Genomic DNA, 24,920 nt, shown 5'->3' with positions numbered 1-24,920 from the left:
CACAAAGAGTCAGGTGCAGTTAACTGAGCATACATTCAACTGTTACATGCACTAGGAAACCAAAACCTTTATGTGGGTCACTTTCTCGCAATATTTGCTTTATTTCAGGGGTCTGGATCTAAACTCACAGTATCGCTGAGGTCTGCCTGTGTAAAACCCTTGGTCTGTCTGGAATGCCATTTCTCTATGCCCTCATCCTCCCTTCTCCTTTTCCCACCCTGGGCCCTGTTCCCCGGTCTTGGTGCCATAAAGCACACTTCCACCTTTGATCACTTGAAGGATCTCAGTTCCCTCACCAGGGATCAAACCTGGATCCTGGCAATAAAAGCAATGAGTCCTAACTCACCACTGGACCACCAGGGAACTCCCAAGAACAGTTTAAAAGAAGAGAAGAAAAGGGTAGGCGGCAGATACCACCTCCTCCCCAGGCCTGTTTTCTCATGTGAGTAAAGGCACTGGACCGCTGATGTCTGTGACATCCAGAAGAAGCCACAGCTCTTCCCTGGACTGGCCTCAGCGGGTGGGGCTGAACCCACAGGACTGACTTGAGATTCTTGGCCTTCCTGTCCAGTCCCCTGCGTTGTTTTATTAGTATTGTCAGTGGTGCCCCAAGCTTTATTAAATTCCTTACATTTATGTCAAAGACAGTCACTCAGGTCCCAGCATTTGCTAGTAAATTTCAAGCTTTTGATATTTTCTTCATATATAAGGAGGTGAGAATTTATTTTTTTTAATTATTGATTTTTTTTGTTCATCGGGAGTTTCCTTTTTTGCACCAATTTTTATTTTTATTTTTTGACCACTCCACACAGCATGTAGTATCTTAGTTCCCCAACCAGAAGTTAAACCCATGTCCCCTGCATTGGTAACACAGAATCTTAACCACTGGACTGCCAAGGAAGTCCTAAGAATTTATTTTTAAATGTCATTCAATTTTTCAATACCTAAATACATTAAAAAAGAAAAGAAAACAATTTTTCAGGTTCTGGGGGGTTTTAATCTAGAATTCTTTCCAGAATCAGGCATCTGGTTATCATAGCTATTATACTTTATTTTTTCTTTTCAACAATCTATATGTCAAAGCAGTGAGGTTACAGGTGATGGTTAGTTTCCTCTTCATATTTTTATATATCCCATTCATTTACTGATTTCTTTATGCCCTGATTTAATCTAGAAAAAAACTGAATTTTTTTGTGATTTTCAAGTACCACAGAAGATAAGATGACATAAATTAGAGTAGTTGCAGGGGAAAAAATGAAAGGATACAGGCACAAAATTGATGCCAAAATGCAGTTCATAAAATCTTTTACATGTTTTTCCAAATGATCCAAAAACTGAAGCTTTCTAGTAACCAACACAAAGGGAGAAACCTGAGTAGTAGTACAACTTGCATGGCCAATAAAAAGGAAAATGAATGGGTTGCTCAAGCATGGCTATTTCAATGATCAAGACCAGAAGAAAAGATCTCATCACAAGGAAAAAAAATTATAATTATGTGATGATGGATGTTAACTGAACTTAGTGTAGTACTCATTTTGCAACACATACATATATCAAATCATTATGTTGTGTTGTTGTTGTTTAGCCGCTAAGTCATGTCCCACTCTTCTGCAATCCCATGGACTACAGCCTGCCAGGCTCCTCTGTCCATGGAATTTCCAGGCAAGAATACTGGAGGGGGTTGCCATTTCCTACTCCAAGGGATCTTCCCGACCCAGGTCACCTGCACTGCAGGAGGATTCTTTACTACTGAGCCACCAGGGAAGCCCATTAGATGTACACTTTAACATTTCAATTATATCTCTAAAACGGGAAGAAAAAAAATAAAGACCAGAAGAAACATTTCTGGATGGCTCTCAATCCCATTCTTGGAGAATCTCTCGGGGCTATACGCATAGCACTGAGGTTCTGGTCTTCCTTGGCCCCTCCTTAAGTTACTGGATCCGTTATGTGGAGAGCTCGATGCACAAAAAGATAATTTTATAGTAGTTAATATGGTCCAGCAAAGGTCCGTCTAGTCAAGGCTATGGTTTTTCCAGTAGTCATGTATGGATGTGAGAATTGGACGGTGAAGAAAGCTGAGCGCCGAAGAATTGATGCTTTTGAAGCATCAATTTGGTGAAGACTCTTGAGAGTCCCTTGGACTGCAAGAAGATCCAACCAGTCCATCTTAAAGGAGATCAGTCCTGGGTATTAATTGGAAAGACTGATATTGAAGCTGAAACTCCAATACTTTGGCCATCTCATGCGAAGAGTTGACTCATTGGAAAAGACCCTAATGCTGGGAGGGATTAGGGGCAGGAGGAGAAGGGGATGACAGAGGATGAGACGGCTGGATGGCATCACCGACTCAATGGACATGGGTTTGGGTAGACTCCGGGAGTTGGTGATGGACAGGGAGGCCTGGTGTGCTGTGTTTCATGGGGTCGCAAAGAGTCGGACACAACTGAGCGACTGAACTGAACTGAACTGAATTGAATATGGTCCAGGCACACAGCCATTATCTGGTATAATGAACATGTATTATTTTTATAATCATAAGGAAATTCTATTTAAAAAATAAATAACACACTGTGTGATTCATTTCCATAAAGTATAAAAATTAATCTATGCTTATGGTAGTGACAACAAGTGCTGGTCAAGTTGTTTCTTCCTTGGAGTGTTCCTTACACAGGTATGCTCAGTCTGTGGAGATTCATCACGCTGCTTCCTTACATGTGCACTTTTCTGTACATGTAATATACTTCCATGAAAGGTAAAACAAATCAGGGACCACATGGACAATTCGCATGCTTATTTTCTAAAAAAGTTGGTCAATAGTTAAGAAATTTAAAAGTTTAGCATAAAAAATTAATCACATACTAAACTATTACAGAGATTAAAAAAAAATTCATGACTTCCCTGCTGGTCCAGTGGCTAAGACTCCAGGCCAATGCAGAGGACCCAGGTTCAATCCCTGGTCCGGAACTAGATCTGCAAGTCGCAACTAAGATCAAATATCCCACATGCCTAACTAAGACCCTGTGCAGCCAAATAAATAAATATATTTTTAAAAAATTCATTTCTGCTCATCTCATGGGTACTTCTAACACAACGCAGCACTTGTAGGAACCTAAGAGTCTGTAGAAATGTAAAGATGTATCCATCATGCTTTGCTCAGATGCACTGACAGGTTCAGCCCAAAGGCCTTTATATACCCTGTCCAAACTGCTCTTGGCTCTTCCAGTGGTCCTTTTCATATCAGATAACATTTAAACCCATTAACTGTGGGTCACAAGGTCCGAGGAGAGTTGTCTGAAAGCTCAGAACGTGTGCTTGGCCTAGCTGATGCCTCGTCATCCTCGGATAGAACGAAATGTGCTCGTGGAAGTTTAAAGGGAAGGCCCTGAGATTGGTGGAACTCAGTGGAGAAGCAGGCGGTGAGAGGCCAAATCCAAGAGCAGCCTCCAGGCCCCGTTCCAAAGCAAGCCCTGTCCTGGCGGCTGCTCTGCTCCGCTCCATAAAGCCCAGGCTGGAGGGCAAGGCCAGCCTCTGGGGCCTGGAAAACTACTGCAGGCAGCCCAGCCCCTCTGCAAGCCAGCACAGGAGCGGCCACTGCAAAGATCTCATGCTGCTTGGACACATGACTCCCAGGACACAGTCGGCATCCGCAGCACCATCGACCGGGGCCTCAGCTCACCCGAGGGTCTCAGGTTGGCAGGAAGAGAGCAGGGCCTGCCAGGCTGCCAAGACTCTGTGCCCACGTCAATGAGGACTACAGAACCTAGGGAAAGGAGTGGTCACAGCTGAGTCCTTGTCCTTGCTTCCCCCAGGCCTGCTGCAGACCGCGCTGGTCCAAAGGAAACACACTTCTAATAAGAAAGCACTAAAGGCGTCATTCTTATCCTTTCATTTGCATTTAAAGGCTATTGTTGTTTGTATGTATTATGGAACGAGGAACAAGAATTCCTAGGTTCTATTCTTGGATCCATCACTGATAAACAAAGTATCTGCCAGTGGAAAATATCAGGTGCTTGGAAATTCAGAGCTTACCATCCAAACCCAGGAGGTATCTGAGTGCCCAGTATTTTCCCTGAACTGGATACTGATCTGAAGTTGCACGCGGCAGCTGGATGGCAGCATAAAGAGACAGACGACTTGTGTCCTACAACGTAAGGAGGACAGAGGGACAGGAGCCAGAGGGACAGCCCAGCCCGGGGTGGTGTGGACAGGTTCCAGGGGCCACAAGGAGCCACGGAGCAGCTGGGCTTCCCTCCCCACTTGCCTCTGCTGCTCCGAGTCTCAGCATCCTGGCTCAGCCCACACATCTGTCTCTCCTGCTTCTCCCTCTCTCCCAGTCTGTGTCTCAGATTACTCTTCTACCCTGAGTTACCTCCATGACTGGGGGGTTTGCATCCCTTCTAAGTCGGAATGGCTGTGGTGACCCCAGAAGCTGCGGGGCCAGCCTGACCTCTGTGACTGTAGCTCCCCAGTCTGCTCAGAGTCCATTAGGAGTTGCAAGGCCAGCCAGAGAGAGGTGTTTTAGGTTTCAGGTGGTGGAAGCCAATGAATTCCTGAGCTTGTGGACACTCTGGGTTGTTTGGCAGGTAAACTGGGCCTTTATATGGGGACATTGCAGACCCAGCCTTGCGAGATCTGGAAAGAGGCTGGTACGCACGACTGCTAAGCCCTGGCTCTGTGCCCAGAGATGACTGCTTGGTTCCAGCATCAAGTTGGTCACAGCAGCAGGTCAGTTACAGATCAGAGAACCTAGAAACCATTCTAGTCCAGACCTCTGCCCTCTGGCAGGACGAAGCTAAACCAATCTGAACAAATGGGTCTGGCTCGTTAAAACCTGCCAGAACGGACTCCTTAACTTCCAGTAATCGTCTGTGCCCAGGGCTGCTTTCAGCCAGTACACACCAGTACAGCTGTGCCAGTTCTCAAAACACTGGAACATTTATGAACATGTTGGCATATAGTGACTGCCCCAGACCCTCTGAATGTCCCACTAGATCCCTGACCTGTCCCCAGTGGAGCTCCATGACCCAACAGCTAAAGGCCAACGCAGTCACAGCATGGAAACTTCCGCCCCGACCCAGCACCACCATCCATACAAAAGTACAGTCTTGTTAAACAGTTTCACTATCTTTCCTTTCCTCCCATTCAGTTTTAAACCTTTGAACTGTTTTCTCTTATCTGCTGAATAAACACCACCCTTTAAGGTTATTAAAAGTCTTCCCTAATCTGGCATCATTCTCCTTCACCAAACCCAGACACCCAACACTCCCAAACATGAACTTCTTGACTCTTGGTCTGGGCTTCTGCTGACCTCTCTGCCTGGAACATCGTTCTCTTTGTGCATCTGCTAAAGTCTTACCAACTCCTCAAGTTCTCCTGAAATGTCACCACTTCCAAGAATTATTAGTTCAAAGAGCCATGTCTCATTTTCACAAGTGTCACAGCAATGGGTAGTTCTATCCATGTAAAACACGATGGCTGTCTCATACTGTGATTATTTTCACACATGCACCCAAACCGCCCTCCAAGAGGGAAAGCTGCGAGAGACAGAAACCATAACGGAGTCATCACCACATCCAAGTGACGGAGCACGATGCAGTACTCGAGCTATGTGCTGAACAAATGTTTGTTTAAATGAGCAAGTGAACAGCTCTCTGTCTTTTGTTCAAGGGACCCATTTTTCTATCTGTGAACGATTTTGGATACTCCCCATGTGGCTGTATCTTTTTCTAATATGGAGCTCAAACTGCACATCGCCCATGTCAAACTATGGGGTTACTCCAAGAAGCAGCAGGAAGCATGCTCCCTGTCATTACCTTACCACCCTGGAGTCTGTTAACTGCCATCTCTCCCCACACTTCTCCCAGCGCCAGATCAGGGCGGCAGCCACACAGGGACAGGCAAATGAAAGGTTCCTGGTAATGGAGGCTGGCCTTATAGATGACAGGAAGGCTGGTGGTGGGGTGAGTTGGCAGGACTGCTAGAGGGAGGCAGGGTGGTCAAGATGGGGTTCCGGTTGCTGCTGTGTGCCAGGGTACATGGCAAGGAAGGCCTGCAGCCCTCTTCCCACCCTTCTGCTTCCCAAGTCCTCCTCCTCCCCCACTCTCCCTCCAGAGGAACAGCTGGGAGCAAGACCTAGAAGACAAGAGAAGACTTTAATGCTTGGTGTCTCGGCTTCTTAAAGACAAATGATGGGAGACAGGGAGCCAAAAATCACAGCCACTGTCTAAAAGTCTCATTCCAACAGGAAATCAGAAAAGAGAAGAGGACTTCCCTGGTGGTTTAGTTGATAAGAATCTGCCTGCAAATGCAGGGGACACGGGTTCAATCCCTGGTCCGGGAAGATCCCACATGTCCCAGAGCAACTAAGCCCGAGAGCCACAACTGTTGAGCCTGCGCTTGTGCTCTAGAGCCTGAGAGCTGCAACTACTGAGCCCCCTAGCCCTAGAGCCCATGCTCAGCAGCAAGAGAAGCTGCCGCAAGGAGAAGCCCATGCACCACAACTACAGAGCAGGCCCTGCTCATCACAAACAGAGAAAGTCCTCACGCAGCAATGAAAACACAGCACAGCCAAAAATGAATAAATAACTTTTAAAAGAAGAAGAAAAGAGTAGACTATGATGGGATAGCCCCGCATGAAAAGCCACCCTAACAGCAGGTGGCCTGGAGGAGTTCCAAGAGGCTGAAAAGAGGCTTGATGTTCAGTGGCTAAGTCGTGTCCAAGTCTTTGTGATCCTATGGATTACAGCATGCCAGGCTTCTCTGTCCTTCACCATCTCCCGGAGTTTGCTCAAACTCTTGTCCATTGAGTCAGTGAGGGGAGGCTTGGACCCCCGAGGACCCTTAAAGACGAGGGTTAGAGGAGTGGAAAGCTGACTGTGGAGTAGGAAGCTGGGGACATTCCTCTGGAGAAGGGTCAGTTTGGAAAAGGAAACAAAGAATAAGGAAACCCAGGTAGACAGTGATGGTGCATCGAGAAGGGGAAACAAACAGACCCAGGAACTAACGGATGGAGAAGGATGAGGCAGCCAACAGGAGACAGAGGGCGGGAGCAGGTGTGAGAGAGTATGACTGTGGCACCCCAGCTCTCTGAGGAGAAAGCACTCTTGAGGAAAACAGGCTGGGGGAGGGGAAAGGGAGGCCCTTCACCTCAGGTCACCAAGCAGCTGCCTTCCCCTCTGTACTAATCTGTGCAGAGGACCCCACAGGCTCCCACATTTGACAAGATGGTGGCCACACTGAGAAGGGGTGTCCCAAGGAGGAGAGAAGACAGATCTCACCCGGACCTCCTACCCACCCACACTTCACCTGGGCTCACCCACGTGGGTCGCTCTGAGTGGCCATGGGTCTGGGAGTTTCCATCCACTTTGTCCTTCAGAGGGAAGAGCTAGGCTTGGGGAGGGAAGACCAGCTGCGGGACGGCAGACCGGTCTTCAGAGGGAAGCACCCTCCTCCTTAGAGCCATGGACCTGACTGGGAAGACCCTTCCTCACACCGAGCGGAGCTCCCGGACCCCAGCAATGCTCAGGCATGGAGATCACCCAGTCTGAGTGCCCAAATGGAAAGGGACCAACTTCCCCCTTTGGCCTGAGCAGCAGCCACCTGCTCCTGGATTCTCCAACTCCGTTAGCAGCAGAATCAGGGATGGAACCCCAGTCTCCTCACCACAGCCAGAAATATTTCCACGGCCACAGAGGCAGAGGTTCTGCCACAAGTATCCATCTCGATCCTGAAGCGGCTCAATTACTGACCCAAGTAATTCCCTGTCTTTCGCCACAAGAGGAGGCAAAGCACCACACCCAACCCGGGGAAGAGCAGCTGACACAAGAACTCAGAGCATCTTCTCAGCAGAGCTTCACCAGCCGCTCCTCTGGTTTCCTGAATGCAGTGGGGGGTGGGGGTGGGGGGATGTTTATCTAGAATTCCAGACAACATTCTGGGATTATAAACCTCCACCCTTCAGGCCCGGGAAGGACACCTGGTAGTTCTGGGAGATTCTCTTTATCCCAACTATCACAGTGACCTTTCAGACAGTCTTGACACTTTGAGGATTTTTACTTCACTCCGTCCTTAAACTGAAAATCGCCTCGGCTAGCCATGCCTGTGGAAGCAAAGCTCTCTCTCAAGACAATCCTCTCCCGTTTTCCTAGGAAGAAGCCGAGGCACAGAAAAATTAAGTGGCTCTGGCTCCCTTGGAAGAGTAGGAATCCACCCACCGTCCGGTCCACGGAGGTGCCCACTGCGCCCTGACCGGGGTCCGGGGTTCAGCCCATTCTGCAGGGTGGTCTGGGGACTGTAGACAACCCGCTGTGGGGGGACAGTGCGCGGTCGGGATCCCGAGAGGAAGCCACTTAGGGGGAGGTGGGCGACTGGAGGAAGAGGAAGGGGCTGGGAGGGGAGTGGCCTGTGGGAAGGTGGAGGGGGTGGAGGGGGTGGGGGGGCGGGTGGCTCTCGGCCCTATCGTTAAAGTAAGGAACTCCCCCCCACCCGCCCCGAAAACGCAGCTAGGGAGCGAACCCAGTGAGCCGTGGAGACACGGCGGGGAGAAAAGTCTGGGCCCCGAAGACAGGAGCGCGCGGCCTGCCGGAGGCGGCCGAGGGACCCAGAGGGACATGGACCCGGCCCGCGTGGACGCGTGTCTCTGGCAGCGGGTCTGCGAGCCCAGCGCCGCCGGGGTGGCCCGGGTCCCGCCGGCGCCCGGCACCTGGGGACCCCGCGAGTGGACACCCGGTCCGCGATAGGGGGCAAGACCTGCAGGCGGGGGCCGCCGGCCCTGCCCCTCCCCACCCCGCGCCCCGGCGCTACTCACTGCGGTTCAGGGGGTTCCCGCCGACCTGGGCAGACGCCGCCAGTTCCAGATAAAGCGTCCAGAGCCCCACGGACACCACGGCAAGCAGCAGCAGCAGCCGGAAGCGCCTCCGCAGCAGCTTGACCGGGCGCAGGAGCAGCCGGAGCCGCGCGGCCCGGGGGCCCCCCATGACCCCGCGCCCCCGGCCCGCCCGCCCTCCCGCCCGCTCAGCGCCGCGCCCCGGCCGCCCGCCCCGGCCCCCGGCTCCTGCCCACGCCGGCTGCGGGCTTGCAGCCGCCAGCCCTCGCTCTGCCCATGAGGAGGTTCCCCAGGTGCGCCGCCCCGCCCCGCGCCCCCGCCCGCGGCCCACCTGCCCCGCCCCCGGACCGGCCCCGCCCCCGGGCACAGGTGGGCCCCGCCCCCGAGAAGCGGCGGGAGGGGGACTGCTGCTCCCGCCTTGCTGGTCACTCCCTGGCACCTCTGCAGATCGGGGTGCGTGGGGCGTAGAGGGCAGTTGTGATCCAAACTCTGCGCGGGACGGAGACCCGGCAGGTTTGCTCCCAAAGCGCAAGTGGTGTCGAACTGGGCACACGCGGGACGCGGGGGCGCGCGGGGAGGCTTGTCTGGGGGCGTTTCGTGGCCTGCAGCGAGCCTGCTCCTGCCTTAGAGTGGACGTTCGAGTCCGGGAGCCAGGGCCCCTTCGTTCAGCCGCAGTCCCCTCTCCCAGCACATCTCCAGGAGGCCCTAGGGGAGTTACACGGCCCCTAGGGTGACCCCAAGCAGTTGTTCTCAGACTAAGATGACAGAGCTTGGTGGGAGAGTGGATGTTGGAGGGTTCTGAGGAAAAAATTACAAGTCAAAAAACAAAAAAGCCTAAAGGAAACTCACTCCTTGAATTAAAAAACTTCATCAAGATATTCCTCCAGGCAGGTAAGATTTTATCCTCTTATTTAAATGAGAGTTAAGAGTTCAGAGGGGCAGAGTGGACTACCTAAAGGGACAGTGCAGTTTTCTTTTTCCATTTTTCTCCTGGGACGACACTCAGGAGACTAGAGAGAAAGTGGAGAACCACAAGCCTTCCTGGACATTTTAAAGCCAAATGAACTGCATGCAAAATACTGTTCAAAGACAGAAGCTCACATAATTGAGTGCCGATCCCCTTCTCTCAGTTGCTGAGAGTAGCTGGATGTCGCACCGTCCCACAGGCTCCACTGGACTATTGTAACTTTTCTAACTAGCCGCTCAACTCCAGACTCCCCACCTGCATGCCCCCATCTTCTCCACTACCACCAGATCGTCCTTGTAAAATTCCTTTACACCTGCTCAGAAATGTCTATGTGCCAGTGCCTACGGACTAAAGTGCAAACTGTAATTCTGGAATTCAAGGCCTTCCAAAATCTTGTCCAACTTCATAAGACCATATGAAAGCTGCTGCAGCTAAAATTAGAGCTTATTCACTGCCTCCGAGACATTTTTCTTTCCAGTTGGTCAGGTCTGACTCCTCCTCCAAGGTCCATTTCAAGTGTATGAAGCTTTCTTGGACCAGCCCAGTCCTGAGTAACCCCACCCTCCTTGGAGCTTTAACACACTGCCTGCATGATATGTACCCATCCACTGACAGGTACACACTTATTTTGAGTTTGAGTCTTGTCTTCCAAGATTGAGTCCTTGCATCACCGACTCAATGGACATGAGTTTGAGCAAACTCTGTAAGATAATGAAGTGCAGGCAAGCCTGGCATGCTATAGTCCAAGGGATCGCAAAGAGTCGGACATGACTTAACGACTGATCAACAATTTGTCTTCCAACTTCGCTGTAAGCCTTCAAAAGTGGGAACTGTGCAGGCTTAGGATACAGTATGGCATCCATTTAGCACTCAGTACCATTGGTACCATTTGAGGACCAAGGCAGCACCAGGAGCGAACATCCCCAGAACTCTGTGTAGTTCTTTAGCCAAAGGTGAGTCTAGAGAACAAGTCTGTACCAGTAGCCTCAGGGGAATGTCTCTGTGAAGGTCCAGACCACAGATATGGACACTTACCACCCCTTCTTTCTCTCCAGGAGACCAAGACAGGAGCACCCAGAGTGTAGAAGCTTGGCTGAGGCAGAAGGGAGGTGACCAGGGTCCCTGCACGTGAAGTCTCTCTCTCTCACTGGGGCGATCACCCTTGATATTAGGCTGAATCACTTTCAGGATTTTGTCATGAAAACTGGTGGCAGCCCCATGATTCTCTCCTTAAAGTTTGGCCCTCTGGAGTGATGGATGCAACTGCTTCAATGAACCAGAGCCTTGAAGTGTTTATTATGTGGGAACAAGGTGAGAAATAAAACACGGAGCATACCATTTAGGAGAAAAAAATATTCCACCGAAAAAGAAAGCTAACACTTTAAAGGTCAAGTTTCTAGTCCAAATAGTGAATTCCAGAGAAATTCGGAAAACGAAAAAGGAAAAAGACTGATCTTTTCTGCATCTCTCAATATTGTGCCCTCCTCTTCTCACTCCTCCTCTGTTCTTACACCTTGAATGGTGTCCTTGAAGGGGATGCAGGGGTGGGGAGGGGTGAGGGTCAGGAAAACCCTGGGACTCTGCTTCCCTCTTCAGACTCTGCTTTCATTTTTATTTATTTTTTAGATTTTGACTGCGCTGGGTCTTCGCTGCAATGCATGGGCTTCTCTAGTTGCTACGCTGTTGCCTGCAGTTTTGTGGGATTTTAGTTCCCCAACTGGGGGGTTGAAACTCTGTCCCCTGCTTTGAAAGGTGGATTCTTAATCACTGGACTCCCAGGGAAGTCCCAGAGCAATTCTTCTTCTAGACTACAGGGATGTCAGAATATACTAACTCCTGTAACCCCAGGACTTGCCTTCTCAGTTCCTGAAACCTGATGTCTATGTTATAATACAGCACCTGGGCTGCTTCATTGTTTAGGACTCTGTGCTCTCACTGCTCAGGGCCTGGGTTTAATCCCTGTTTGGGGAACTGAGATCCCACAGGCTATGTGGCTTGGCCAAAGAAGAAGAAGAAGAATGCAGCATGTTTGAGCTTATAGTATACCTGATTTCATCACTTACTGGTTGACATACCATACTAGTAAGTGATGAAATCAGGACTAAAGCCAGATCTTAGCCTCTGGCTTCTTTCCATTGCACCCAGATAGTCCTGTCTCAGTCCAACCTTCCATAGTCCTTTACGCCTATACAGACTTCCTTCTCCTCCTCACTTTTATTTTAGGAGCTTCCCTGCTATTCACATGTTATTTCTTGGAGATACCTTGGTTGGAAATTCCAACGATAAATTCATGGGGAGCTCTGGGCCATCACTAAGACAGTGGCTTAGATGGAGACATAGAGGCCTGAGTTCCTTTGAGAGAATTCCCGAGAGAGAGAGCTGAACAGTGCGATCCCCAAGGGCCACGATCAACTCACATAAATCATCCGTACCCAAAGCTGTAGGTTTCTCTGATTCCATTTTGCACGTGGGAAATGGGCTCAGAAATGGTAAATAACTTACTCAAGGCAATAAGGTAACTCTGTCTCAGATGCGACTCAAACTCAAACTTATTAACTTCAGACCCAATGCTTTTTTTTTCCCCCCTTTGCACATGTTGCTACCTTGGAAGTTCCTCTGGAGAAATATATTCACCCTGGAAACTGTGAGCTCATCCTCAGCACATCCGTAACTCACTCAGCCACATGATCCTTCTTCTCATCCTCTCCTCCCCACCCTCATCCGTGCCTCCTGGGCCACTCTTTGCTAAAGACATCTTTTTTTCTTTCTTTAGCAAAAGAAAAAGATGTCCCTTCCTTCCAGGAGTCCATCTTTCACAAATCTCTTTTTTCCTTAAAAAAATTTTTTTTTAAATGTGGACCATTTTTAAAGTCTTTTTTTTTTTTTTTTTTTTAATTTGTTACAATATTGCTTCTGTTTTTCGTTTTGTTTTTTTGGCCTCAAGGCATGTGGGATCCTAGCTACCTAACCTGCACCCCTTGCATCAGAAGGCAAAGTCTTAACCACTGGATCACCAGGGAAGTCCCCATCTTTCACACGTATTTCTGCAGAGTTTGCTACTGCAGAGGCTACTCCCAGGAGAAGGTGGAGACCCTCACTGAATGCTTCTTCTTGTCCACTTCTGATTTCTAATGCAGTTGAGCCCTTCTGTCTGGCTGGTAGAAGGAATCGTATGAGCCCAGTTCAAGCTCCAAGCCTTAGCTCCACTGTCTGTAGTCCTAAATCATTCTGCACACCAGAATAGGAAACAGATGAATATTTACCATCCCTGTAGAAGGATGTATGCACTACTGCATCACTGAGTCAAGGGAACCTGAAGAAGAGGACATAGACATGGTGGTAAAGGGTCAGAACAGAGCTCATTGGCTGGGAAAGATTCCGGGCAGCTCACACACTGAGTGCTTGTGTCTTCATCTCGAGTCGTGAACGCAGCCCTCAAAAGCAAGGTGTGACCCAGACCAGAGCTACACGCTTTGAGGCTTGTCTGGCATTGATGGCTGGGCCTGGCTCCCCTTTCTGGCGCTGTGATTGCCTCCAAATGATTACAGGCACTCCTCCAGCAGTCTGCGCTCTGGGGAAGAGGATTCCCCAGCAAGTCAACAGACAATTATCCAAGTTGAAAAACGGACTTTGCCTCATGGGGTTTTCACCTGAGTGATGCCAGTTATTTCCCTCCACTCGGGTCTGTGTGGTTGCTGGGAAACTGAAGAGGAGAGAAAGGGTGAACGGTAGTCTTGGTTGCTGGTCAGCTGGTGCTGAAACAGAAGCTAAATCAGCTTGCTGAAGATCCACCCCCTGTCTCTCTGACGCTAAACACAGTGGAAAGATACTATTTCACCTTCTCTGCGAAGATGGTCTCTCCTGTCTGTGGCCTCCTATTTGCTGACAGACAACAGCCAGGCTTTGCACTGAACATGAGGGTGACAGCCCACAGCTCAGAGTACACGTGTGGTGTCTAGAAGGCACATGGCTAGCCATGGCTCCAGACGCATGCAGGCTCACTCAGTCATGTCTGACTCTTTGCAACCCCATGGACTATAGCCCACCAGGATTCTCTGTCCCTGGGATTTTCCAGGCAAGAATACTGGAGTGGGTTGCCGTTTCCTCCTCCAGGGGATCTTTCCCACCCAGAGACTGAACCTGTATCTCCTCCATTGGCAGGCAGATTCTTTACAACTAGGGCCATCTGGGAAGTCCCCACGTGCCTCTGAACAAGCTCTCAGTCCCCCTTTCCTCCCTTCGGGACACATCCCGCAGACTTGGTCCCCATGTGCACAAACACACAGGTGAATGCACAAATCCTTGAGGGGCTACACAAATGTCAGCTTGCTCTCATGCCTGAGCTCTCTGGCACCACCTCCTGCAGTGCTGAGGGTGTTCTCAGCATTTGCTGAATAAGTTGTAGGTCTCCAGGCCCCTGAGCAAAGTTGGATTTCCTGCTCTTATTCTTTCATACTGGAAAGATAAACTCTTCCATGTGCGTCTCCCACTCCGGACCTCACACTTCTCCCCAACAGGGCTTGTCGGTGACCACGTCTGTCTTACAGTCTGTCATCTGGACTGCTTCTGAAGCATCCTGCCTAGAAGTCATTCAGTAAACACTATAATCACAGAAAATATTCTTACTTCCTGTTCATGGAGGCTGCTGTCGTTCAGTTGCTAAGTACTCTTCAAACTTTTTGACCCCGTGGACTGCAACACACCAGGCTTCACAGTCCTCTATCTCCCTGAGTTTGCTCAAACTCATGTCCATTGAGTCAATGATGCCATCCAACCATCTCATCCTCTGTCTTCCTTTTCTCCTCTGCCCTCAGTCTTTCCCAGCATCAGGGTCTTTTCCAGTGAGTCAGTTCTTTGCATCAGGTGGCCAAAGTTTTGGAGCTTCAGCTTCAGGATCAGCCCTTCCAATGAATATTCAGAGTTGATTTCCTTTAGGATTGACTGGTTTGATCACCTTGCTGTCCAAGGGACTCTCAGCACCAAGAAGACCAAGGGTCTTCTCTAGCACCACAATTTGAAAGCATCAGTTCTTCAGTGCTCAGCCTTCTTTATGGCCCAACTCACATCCATACATAACTACCAGAAAAACCACAGCTTTGACTATACAGACCTTTGTGCCTCCTCCAAAGTCCATTTGTGTAAGGACGTCTTCCTCTCATGAAGCAAAAACAGGAGTGTGGATGTTCCTCCTCTTGCCTCAAGTACCACTGAATCTGCTCCTCTGCTGGGGATGCTGCAGGCTGCCCAGGCAAGTGCTCAGCTTGACCATGTTAACCTACCTTATGGCTTTGCTATGGAAGAACAATGATGCTAAAGCCTGGGACATGTGCAGGGTGCCACCAAACAGCTCAAGTGCTCAAGCCCCAGACAGACTTTCTGAAAACCTTCTTTGTGTAAGTTCACAGGTCCGGGCTACGAACCCTGGAGCGAGAACCCCAGCCATGCCGCTTAGCGCTCAATCACAGCCACATCTCAGAGGCCCGGCTCGGGTTCCAGACAGCGATGCTGGCCTCTGATGGGAGGCAGGCGAGCTGTGGGTTTCGGGTTTCTCAGCTGTGTTATCTAAGGACCGGCTGCTCAGGGTTTGATCAGGCCTGGCATGGGAGAGAGGCAGACGCCGCCTTTCCCCCAGAACAGACTGCTCTTTGAGCTCTGCCGCCGCCCAGACTGGGGATGGAAGAAAGAAAACACAAATCCCCACTGTATGTGGTTCTCCGGAATTTAGCTTGGCCCTGGAGAGGGAGAGCCAATAGCAACATTGCTCCCCTCTCTGCGCCCTCTGCAGGCGGCAAACTCTGTCAGCTGAGACTTGGGACTGGGAAGGGTTAGGGTGGGGTGGAGAACCACGTCTGACCCTCAGTAGTGGCAGAGGCTCCCATCTCCTTCCAGAGACTGATTCAAAGTCTATTTTCGAGGACTGACTGACACAGAACATTGTCCTCTGGCCAAGCTCTGGAGAAAGGAGACCAACCCAGTTTCGGAACCTGGAACAAAACAGCGAAACACGTCTGGGGGTGTGGTTTGGGTTCTGTTTTCCTGGCCTCTCATCTTCTCCCCACATTCATCCCTCAGGTGAAGGTGATGGAGGGCCGTTGGGGAGGGTGTTCAGTGTAAGGACCTGTCTTTGGAGAAAGTGACAGCCTTTAGAGCTGACGAAAAACTCTTCTGCCTTGACAAAGATTCTGTTCTTTATCCAGGCATCTTACCCTCCAAGGGCTTCCCTTGTGGCTCTGTGGTAAAGAATCTACCTGCCAATGCAGGAGACACGGGTTCCATCTTTGGGTTGGAAAGATCCCCTGGAGAAAGAAATGGCAACCCACTCCAGTATTCTTGCCTGAGAAATCCCATGGACAGAGGAGCCTGGCAGGCTACAATCCATGGGGTTGCAAAGGGTTGGACACGACTGATCGACTGAGCACACCAGCAGGGAATATATAGGGAAAGAAGAGTTTTATAAGGCTATTTCTAGGGGGATAGAGTTTGTTGTTTTGACATGAAGCAAGAAAGAGAACAGAGCTCTTTGCCCAAGGGAGTAGAGCTATTTTCTGCAGAAGCTTATCAGGTGCTAGCTGGGACTGGGGAGTGACAGGAGAGGCAGGGTTGCAGTGGGGAATCGCTCGAAATAAAAGAACCCTGAACAGACCAGTTCAGCCTTGACTTACCACTGAGCTTGGTGCCAAAGGAAATCTTTTAACAATCTGCAAGACAACGCCATTACAGCATCCAGATTCTGGATCCCTCTAATATTTCGTTTTTATTGGCATATAGTTGATTAACAATGTTGTGTTAGTTTCTGCTGTACTGTAAAGCTATATGTATACATATATCCACTCTTTAAAAAATTTTTTTCCCATATAGATCATTTAATATTTAATTATCACTTTACACATGTCAAGATGAGGTGGTCAATTCAGAGACTCTGGAGCAGTCAACATGGCAGTATCAAAATTGTTCCCATTTAAAATTAGCATGAACACTGCTAGATACTAAGGTGCTCAGTGGATATGAGACAACTGGGAGCTGAAAGGAGAGGAAAATGTCACAAAACCAATGCAAGGCTCAACACTGTGGTCTAATTTGGAGTTATTGGGATGCAAAAACTGCAGGCTAACCATGTCCAAATGGAGTGGCTGACTGGGGGGAGACCAGGAAAAAAGTACACAGGATCACTCTGCTCTTTCTTACAACCACATGTGAATCCAGAACTATCTAAAATGTTTAGATAGATAATTCAAAATATTTTAAAAAATGGATAGATAGGTAAGTAGGTAGGTAGGTAGATAGATAGAGGCAAGCTGACAGTATCAAGCATATTATTTTATAATGAGTATTTGTTCAAAATTAAAAAATACTTATTTCAGACAAATATTTAGCTTGTCAACTTGAAATGCCTCTGTAACTCAAATTCTAGTGTTAATTGGCTCTGTTTCTCAATCTTATATTCTTCACCACTGACTGGTCAGTTTCTGTGTCAATACAACACAGTTAATTTTTTAAAAAAAATGAGTGGCTGCTTTAATAAAGAGGCCATGCAACCCAGGAAGCAAAGGCATGCCAAGATGTGCAAACAGAAGCACTGACAGCCGCCCTTGAGGTCACTTGCCCAGAGGGTGTAAGGGCCTTGGGTATCTCAGGGAAAATCTTACTCCACACAGTACACACCACTTCAGACATGAGTTTTATCGTCTGGTAGCTGCAAAACAAAGGTGCGTCAAGTCCTAAATGAGGGATCGTCTCTACACTATGATGTGGGTAAACCGCACAGTGACCTTGGGAGGTGAGTAATTCTCCAGAAGTCCATGCAGGGTTCACACCAGTCTTTTATAGGGCTAACTAGGACCAGCCAGTGCAGGAGGGGAAGACTCCACAGCTCAGAACCATGAAACCATGTTTTCATAGAGAGACTTAAAAAAAATATATATCTCTTAGAGGAAAACATAGGCAGAACTCTCGATGACATAAATCAAAGCAAGATCCTCTATGACCCACCTCCTAGAGTAATGGAAATAAAAACAAGAGTAAACAAGTGGGACCTAATTAAACTTAAAAGCTTTTGCACAGCAAAGGAAACTATAAGCGAGGTGAAAAGACAACCCTTAGAATGGGGGAAAATAATAACAAATAAAACAACTGACAAAGGATTAATTTCCAAAATATGCAAGCAGCTCATACAACTCAATGCCAGAAAAACAAACAACCCAATCAAAAAGCGGGGGAAAGGCGTAAACAGACATTTCTCCAAAGAAGATATACAGATGGCTAGCAAACACATGAAAAGATGCTCAACACTGCTCATTATTAGAAGAATGCAAATCAAAACTACAATGAGATATCACCTCACACCAGTCAGAACGGCCCTCATCAAAAAGTCTACAAACAATAAATGCTGGAGAGGGTGTGGAGAAAAGGGAATGCTCTTGCACTGTTGGTGGGAATGTAAATTCATACAACCACTCTGGAAGATGGTATAGAGATTTCCTCACAAAACTAGGAATAAAACCATCATATGACCCAGCAGTCCCGCTCCTAGGCATATACCCTGCGGAAACCAAAATTGAGAAAGACACATGTATCCCATTGCTCACTGCAGCACTATTTTTCAATAGCTAGAACACGGAAGCAACCTAGATGTCCACTGACAGATGAATGGATAAAGACGTTGTGGTCCATATACACAATGGAATATTACTCAGCCATAAAAAGGAACGCATTTGAGTCAGTTCTAATGAGGTGGATGAACCTACAACCTATTGTACAGAGTGAAGTAAGTCAGAAAGAGAAAGATAAATATCATATTCTAATGTATATATATGGAATCTATAAAAATGGTACTGAAGAACTTATTTACAGGACAGCAATGGAGAAACAGACATAGAGAATAGACTTATGGACTTGGGGAAAGAGCCGGAGAGGGTGAGATGTATGGAAACTTACATTACCATATGTAAAATAGCCAACGGGAATTTGCTATATGGCCCAGGAAACTCAAACAGGGGCTCTGTATCAACCTAGAGGGGTGGGGTGGGGAGGAAGACAGGAGGGAGGTTCAAAAGGGAGGGGATACATGTGTACATATGGCTGATTCATGTTGAGGTTTGACAGAAGACAACAAAATTCTGTAAAGCCATTATCCTTCAATTAAAAAATAAAATTTTTAAAAAAGAGGTTAAAAAAAAAACATTTCCCAAACACTTTCCTTGCTGTGCCTCTCCCTTTGCTTGGCAGCCAAGCCCTCCCTGTAGCTCCATCTCCTCACCTGCCTTCTGTTCTGCTGGTCTGCCTAGTCTGATCCTCTGGGGGCTCTGTGCCCTTAATCTTTGGAAGCTGGACAGGGGTGAGGGTGGGGCGGCATGAAGGGGAGAGGGAAGCTGACTGATTTGCTGTCATCTGAGGCATTTTCCTATTGGCTGTCAACTCAGCTCAACAGCCTTCACTAAGACCTACTTCTAGGGACTTGCCTGGTGGTCCAATGACTAAGACTGCTCCTTCCAATGCAGGGGATGTAAGTTCGACCTCTGGTCTGGGAGCTAAGACCCCACACGCCTTGCAGACAAAAACCAAAATGTAAAACAGCAGCAACACTGCCACAAATTCAGTGAAGACTTTTTAAATGGTCCACATCAAGAAAAGAAAAATCTTTAAAAGAAAAAAAAAAAGACCTACCCCTAACAACTCTATCGCTCGCCCTCCTCCCTCCTTCTTGTCTTCCCAAGTAGTCTCACACTTCTCAAGCTCCCTGTCACACCCATGCCCCTTCTCACTCTCGGTGGAGGGCTTTGTTTTTATTTCCTATATGAGAATTAGGCAGCCACACCCTAACAGTCCACCCACTTCTCTGCTCTGATTGCTTCCATCAGCACCAGCTCCTACCCTCCAGCAGTGCCTTCCTCCACAAACACCCTCTCGCCTTCCATCCCTCTATCTTCAACACCATCCTCCGGCTTGTTCCTTTCAGCCTCTACATGTGGGCACATCGTCCCCAACCTGAAACCATAGCACTCCATTCCTTGGTTTTCTCATCTCTAAAGCTGCTTCACAGCTTCCTCGTTGTCTCACTCCTGAGCTGAATATGGGTCGACTCCTGTCTCCACTTCATTGGGATGGCTTTATTTATTTAATTAGGCTGTGCTAGGTCTTAGTCACAGCATGCACGATCTTTAGTTGTGGCATGTGGGATCTAGTTCCCTGACTAGGGATCGAACCCACATCCCCTGCATTGGCAGCTCAGAGTATTAGCCATTGGACCACTGCAGAAGTGCCCTGGAATTGCTTTAAATCCCCTGCTACTAACTTGCCAAATCCAATATCTCAGTTCTAATTCACCTTATTTTTCTGCAGCCTTTGACAATCCTGCCAACCTCTCACTTCTAGTTCTCATTTCCCTAGGTTTCCAGAACACTATTTTCTTCTCATTCAGACCATTCCTTTTCTACCAGCTATCTCATCTAACCATTAAGGTTCCCCCTCTTTGGCCTCCTTCTCTTATTCTCTATGCTTTCCACCTCTGATCTCATCTGCATCCATGGTTTAGATACAAGACTTCAGTAATTTTCTATATGCTAATAATTCTCCATCTCTATCATTAATCCTAACTTCTCTTTGAACCTCCATATCCTTTTTCTCAAGTTTACTGGAAAACTGCTACTTCTCATATGTGCTGCTGCTGCTGCTGCTGCTAAGTCGCTTCAGTCGTGTCCGACTCTGTGCGACCCCATAGATGGCAGCCCACCAGACTCCCCTGTCCCTGGGATTCTCCAGGCAAGAACGCTGGAGTGGGTTGCCATTTCCTTCTCCAATGCATGAAAGTAGAAAGTGAAAGTAGGAAGTCCCTTGGTCATGTCCGACTCTCACCGACCCCCTGGACTGCAGACCACCAGGCTCCCGTCCCTGGGATTCTCCAGGCAAGAATGCTGGAGTGGGCTGCCATTTCCTTCTCCAATGCATGAAAGTGAAGTCGCTCAGTCGTGTCCGACTCTTCGAGACCCCACGGACTGCAGCCTACCAGGCTCCTCCGCCCCTGGGATTTTCCAGGCAAGAGTCCTGGAGTGGGTGCCATCGCCTTCTCCGTCTCCTTTGTGCTGAATCTCACTTAATAGTGTCACGTATACATGGTGCCCCAGCCGGAAACTTTGAGGTTAGAGAACTGCTCTCCGGACTCCCTGGCAGTCCAGTGGTCAGGACTCTGTGCTTCCACTGCAGGGAGCCTAGGTTTGATCCCTGGTTGGGGAACTAAGATCTGGCACGCAGCTAGACACACAAAAAAAGAACTACCCTTGACTCTTTTCTAACACTTACATCTTCTCCATCACAAAGAAACAATGTCCTTTCTACTCGTGAATGCTCCTCAGACCTGCCCCTTCCTCTCCAGTCCTAATGTTTCCCTTGAAACCTGGCCTTGAATTCCTCTCCTGGATCAGGGCTATAGCCCTCGATTTCCTTCTGTTCTTGTGTGCAGTGAGTGGTGACAGGACCGTCTGCTATGTTGTAAATATTAAGGGTGAATCTTGGTAGCCAACCTAGTGTGGTGTGGGTGGAGAGCAGTGGGAATCATAAGACTGAACCAAAAATAACATAGCCAGAGCTATTTTCTGTTGGGCAAAATCACATAAATTTCATGGATAAAAAGTGATTTATGGAGAGGGAAATGGCAACCCACTCCAGTATTCATGCCAGGAGAACTCCATGGTATGAATGGCTGTAGCCGAGCAGGCTACAGTCCATGAGGTTGCAAAGAGATGGATATGACTTAGCAACTAAACAACTGTATATATAGCACAGGGAACTATATTCAATATTCTGATAAACCACAAAGAATATTTTAAAAAATAATATATGTATGTATGTGAATCACTTTGCAGTATGGTAGAAATTAACACATTATAAATCAACTGTATTTCAATAAATTTTTTAAAGTGATTTATGGAGGAGAGTGAAAAAGTTGGCTTAAACCTCAACATTCAGAAAACGAAGATCATGGCATCTGGTCCCATCACTTCATGGGAAATAGATGGGGAAACAGTGGAAACAGTGTCAGAATTGCAGCCATGAAATTAAAAGACGCTTACTCCTTGGAAGGAAAGTTATGATCAACCTAGATAGCATATTGAAAAGCAGAGACATTACTTTGCCAAAAAAGGTCCATCTAGTTAAGGCTATGGTTTTTCCAGGGGTCATGTATAGATGTGAGAGTTGGACTGTGAAGAAAGCTGGGCACTGAAGAATTGATGCTTTTGAACTGTGATGTTGGAGAAGACTCTTGAGAGTCCCTTGGACTGCAAGGAGATCCAACCAGTCCATTCTAAAGGAGATCAGTCCTGAGTGTTCATTGGAAGGACTGATGCTAAAGCTGAAACTCCAATATTATGGCCACCTCATGCAGAGCTGACTCATTGGAAAAGACTGATGCTGGGAGGGATTGGGGGCAAAAGAAGGGGATGACAGAGGATGAGATGGCTGGATGGCATCACCGACTGAATGCACATGAGTCTGAGTGAACTCCAGAAACTGGTGATGGACAGGGAGGCCTGGTGTGCTGCGATTCACAGGGTCACAAAGACTCGGACACGACTGAGCGACTGAACTGAACTGAACTGATTCCTAAGTTAAAAGCTAAAAGAGAAACTTTAAAAGACAAAGCAGATAAGGCTTTTTTTCTGAAGACCTAAAGACCATCCTTTGCTTGGTTGCTGTAGATACTGCAGTAAACCCTGATAGACTGTACCTTGCTTGCTTGTTAAGGCACTTCAGTTGTGTCCGTCTCTGTGCGACCCCATGGACAGCAGCCCAGCAGGCTCCTCTGTCCATGGGATTCTCTAGGCAAGAACACTGGACTGTACCTTACCCTCAAAGATTTCCCAAGAAATAAATGTTTCATAGATTTATTATTGCATCATACTTACTTCTTACTCCTGATTTTTAAGAAAGTGAGTATGCTTTTCAAATTCTTTCTTCATACATGAATTGGTATCACTGTTTCTGATTTTGGTTATTGGGGCTCCCCTCCCCCCTTTTTAAGCAAAACCAAATGTTTCCAATTATTGCAAAAGATTTTAAAATATGTAACAGATTTATATCATTGCATAAAATGAAATTTCATCCCATGTCCTATGCCTGTCTCCCGTATCACACTTCCCCAAACTTTCCACTCTCCCTGCCTTTGCTCTTGTTGTTTTTCCATCTGAAATACCCAGTTCTCTTCCTCCAAAAGCACCGCTGATTCGGCTCAACGTTACCTCATTTGAGCCACTTTCTCCGCCTCCTGTCCTCTGCACCCACAGCACTCACCTTCCTGCCAACCTTTGGAGCACGCTGTTTCTGTGTTCTCTACAAACTTAAGATCCAGCAGAATTTCTAGGACAAAGCACCTTAAAGTGAAATGCTGAATGAAAGAATGAATGGTATTAAATACAACCTGCTATGGTGAGAAATTCATAGGAAGTCAACTGAAGCCAAAAAACAGAACAGTTGATTATAATTGGACATGGGTTGCTTTTACTTTTTAGCTACTATGAATAATGCTGCTTTGAACATTTTTGTACAATTTTTCTGGATGGGTAATTTATCTTGGGTGTATACCTAAGGAGTCAAAGTACAGGATCACATGATAATTGTGTTTAACTTTCTTTTATTGAAGACAGTTGATTCACAATGTTAGTACTAGGTGGATAGCACAGACTCAGTTATATATATATATGTATATATATTTTTTCAAATTATTTTCGCATATAGATTATTACAAGATATTGATTAGAGTTCTCTGTGCTATACAGTAGGTCCTTGTTGGTTATCTATTTTACATATGCTGCTGCTGCTAAGTCGCTTCAGTAGCGTCTGACTCTGTGCGACCCCATAGACGGCAGCCCACAAGGCTCCGTGTCCCTGGGATTCTCCAGGCAAGAACACTGGAGTGGGTTGCCATTTCCTTCTCCAATGCAGGAAAGTGAAAAGTGAAAGTGAAGTCGCTCAGTCGTGTCCAACTCTTTGTGACCCCATGGACTGCAGCCCACCAAGCTCCTCCGTCCATGGGATTTTCCAGGCAAGAGTTGGAGTGGGTTGCCATTTCCTTGTCCAGTGCATGAAAGTGAAAAGTCAAAGTGAAGTTGCTCAGTCGTGTCCGACTCTTAGCGACCCCATGGAGTGCAGCCTACCAGGCTCCTCCGTCCATGGGATTTTCCCGGCAAGAGTACTGGAGTGGGGTGCCATACACTAGTGTGTGGTTAATGTGAAGATGAACATCACTGGAATTGAGGCTAGGGTGTTAGAAACATTACTGACTGGTTGGTCAAGTCAGTGGTGGCAGGCCTGATTTTCACATAAAATAAAATGCTGTATCTCGACATGATCTCTGAGATTCCTTCTTACTCTGAAATTCTGTGATTTAATAAGCCTTTTTGTTTCTCCAGCATCAAAACAGCAACAATCACGGACAGCCAAGGCCTTGAGTGTCAGGACAAAAGGAGGTACCACCCACTGACCAACATCCCTTGAAAGCCCAGGACTGGTCCCCTTGGGAACCTGTCTCAGTTTATTAGTGAAAGACACTTGATGTGCTACCATCAGCTTTAGAAAAAAAAATAAAACACAGCATCGCCTACTAACAGTTTTCCTTAACACAAATATGAACACCTGAGTCCTTTCCTCTGTCGTGGGTACATTAGAATGATGCTATTCTAAGCCACTGTTGTGTTCAGCCACTAAATCGTGTCTCTTTGTGACCCCATGAACTGTAGCATGCCAGACTTCCCTGTCGTTCACTATCTCCTAGTTTGCTCAAAGTCATGTCCATTGAGTCAGTGATGCCATCCAACCATCCCATCCTCTGCTGCTCCCTTTCTTCCTCCTGCTCTCAATCTTTCCCAACATCAGGGTCTTTTCCAGTGAGTCGGCTTTTCGTATCAGGTACAGATACCTTTTCATATCAAGTCTTTTCATATTAAGTACTGGCGCTCCAGCTTCAGCATCAGTCCTTCCAATGAATACTCTGGGCTGATTTCCTTTAGGACTGACTGGTTTGATCTCTGTGCTGTCCAAGGGACTCTTCAAGAGTATTTTCCAGCACCACAATTCAAAGGCATCAATTCTTTGGCACTCAGCCTTCTTTATGGTCCAACGCTCACATCTGTACAT

At 47.6% G+C, this 24,920-nt stretch overlaps 1 protein-coding gene across 2 annotated transcripts in view; it reads right to left on the bottom strand.

Moving 5' to 3' along the window:
- Positions 1–8,989, bottom strand: part of B4GALNT3 (beta-1,4-N-acetyl-galactosaminyltransferase 3) — a 97,764-nt gene extending 88,775 nt beyond the window's left edge. For both annotated transcript variants that reach the window (XM_070790324.1, XM_070790325.1), the window contains exon 1: positions 8,810–8,989. In XM_070790324.1, the coding sequence (XP_070646425.1) occupies positions 8,810–8,978 (169 nt within the window). In that variant the 5' untranslated portion in view covers positions 8,979–8,989. The remainder of the gene's footprint in view (positions 1–8,809) is intronic.
- Positions 8,990–24,920: the final 15,931 nt, after the last annotated feature.

The sequence above is a fragment of the Bos indicus genome, chromosome 5 (assembly GCF_029378745.1).
Source record: "Bos indicus isolate NIAB-ARS_2022 breed Sahiwal x Tharparkar chromosome 5, NIAB-ARS_B.indTharparkar_mat_pri_1.0, whole genome shotgun sequence".
NCBI classification, from domain to species: Eukaryota; Metazoa; Chordata; class Mammalia; order Artiodactyla; family Bovidae; genus Bos; species Bos indicus.
This window is presented reverse-complemented; position numbering and strand designations above follow the sequence as displayed.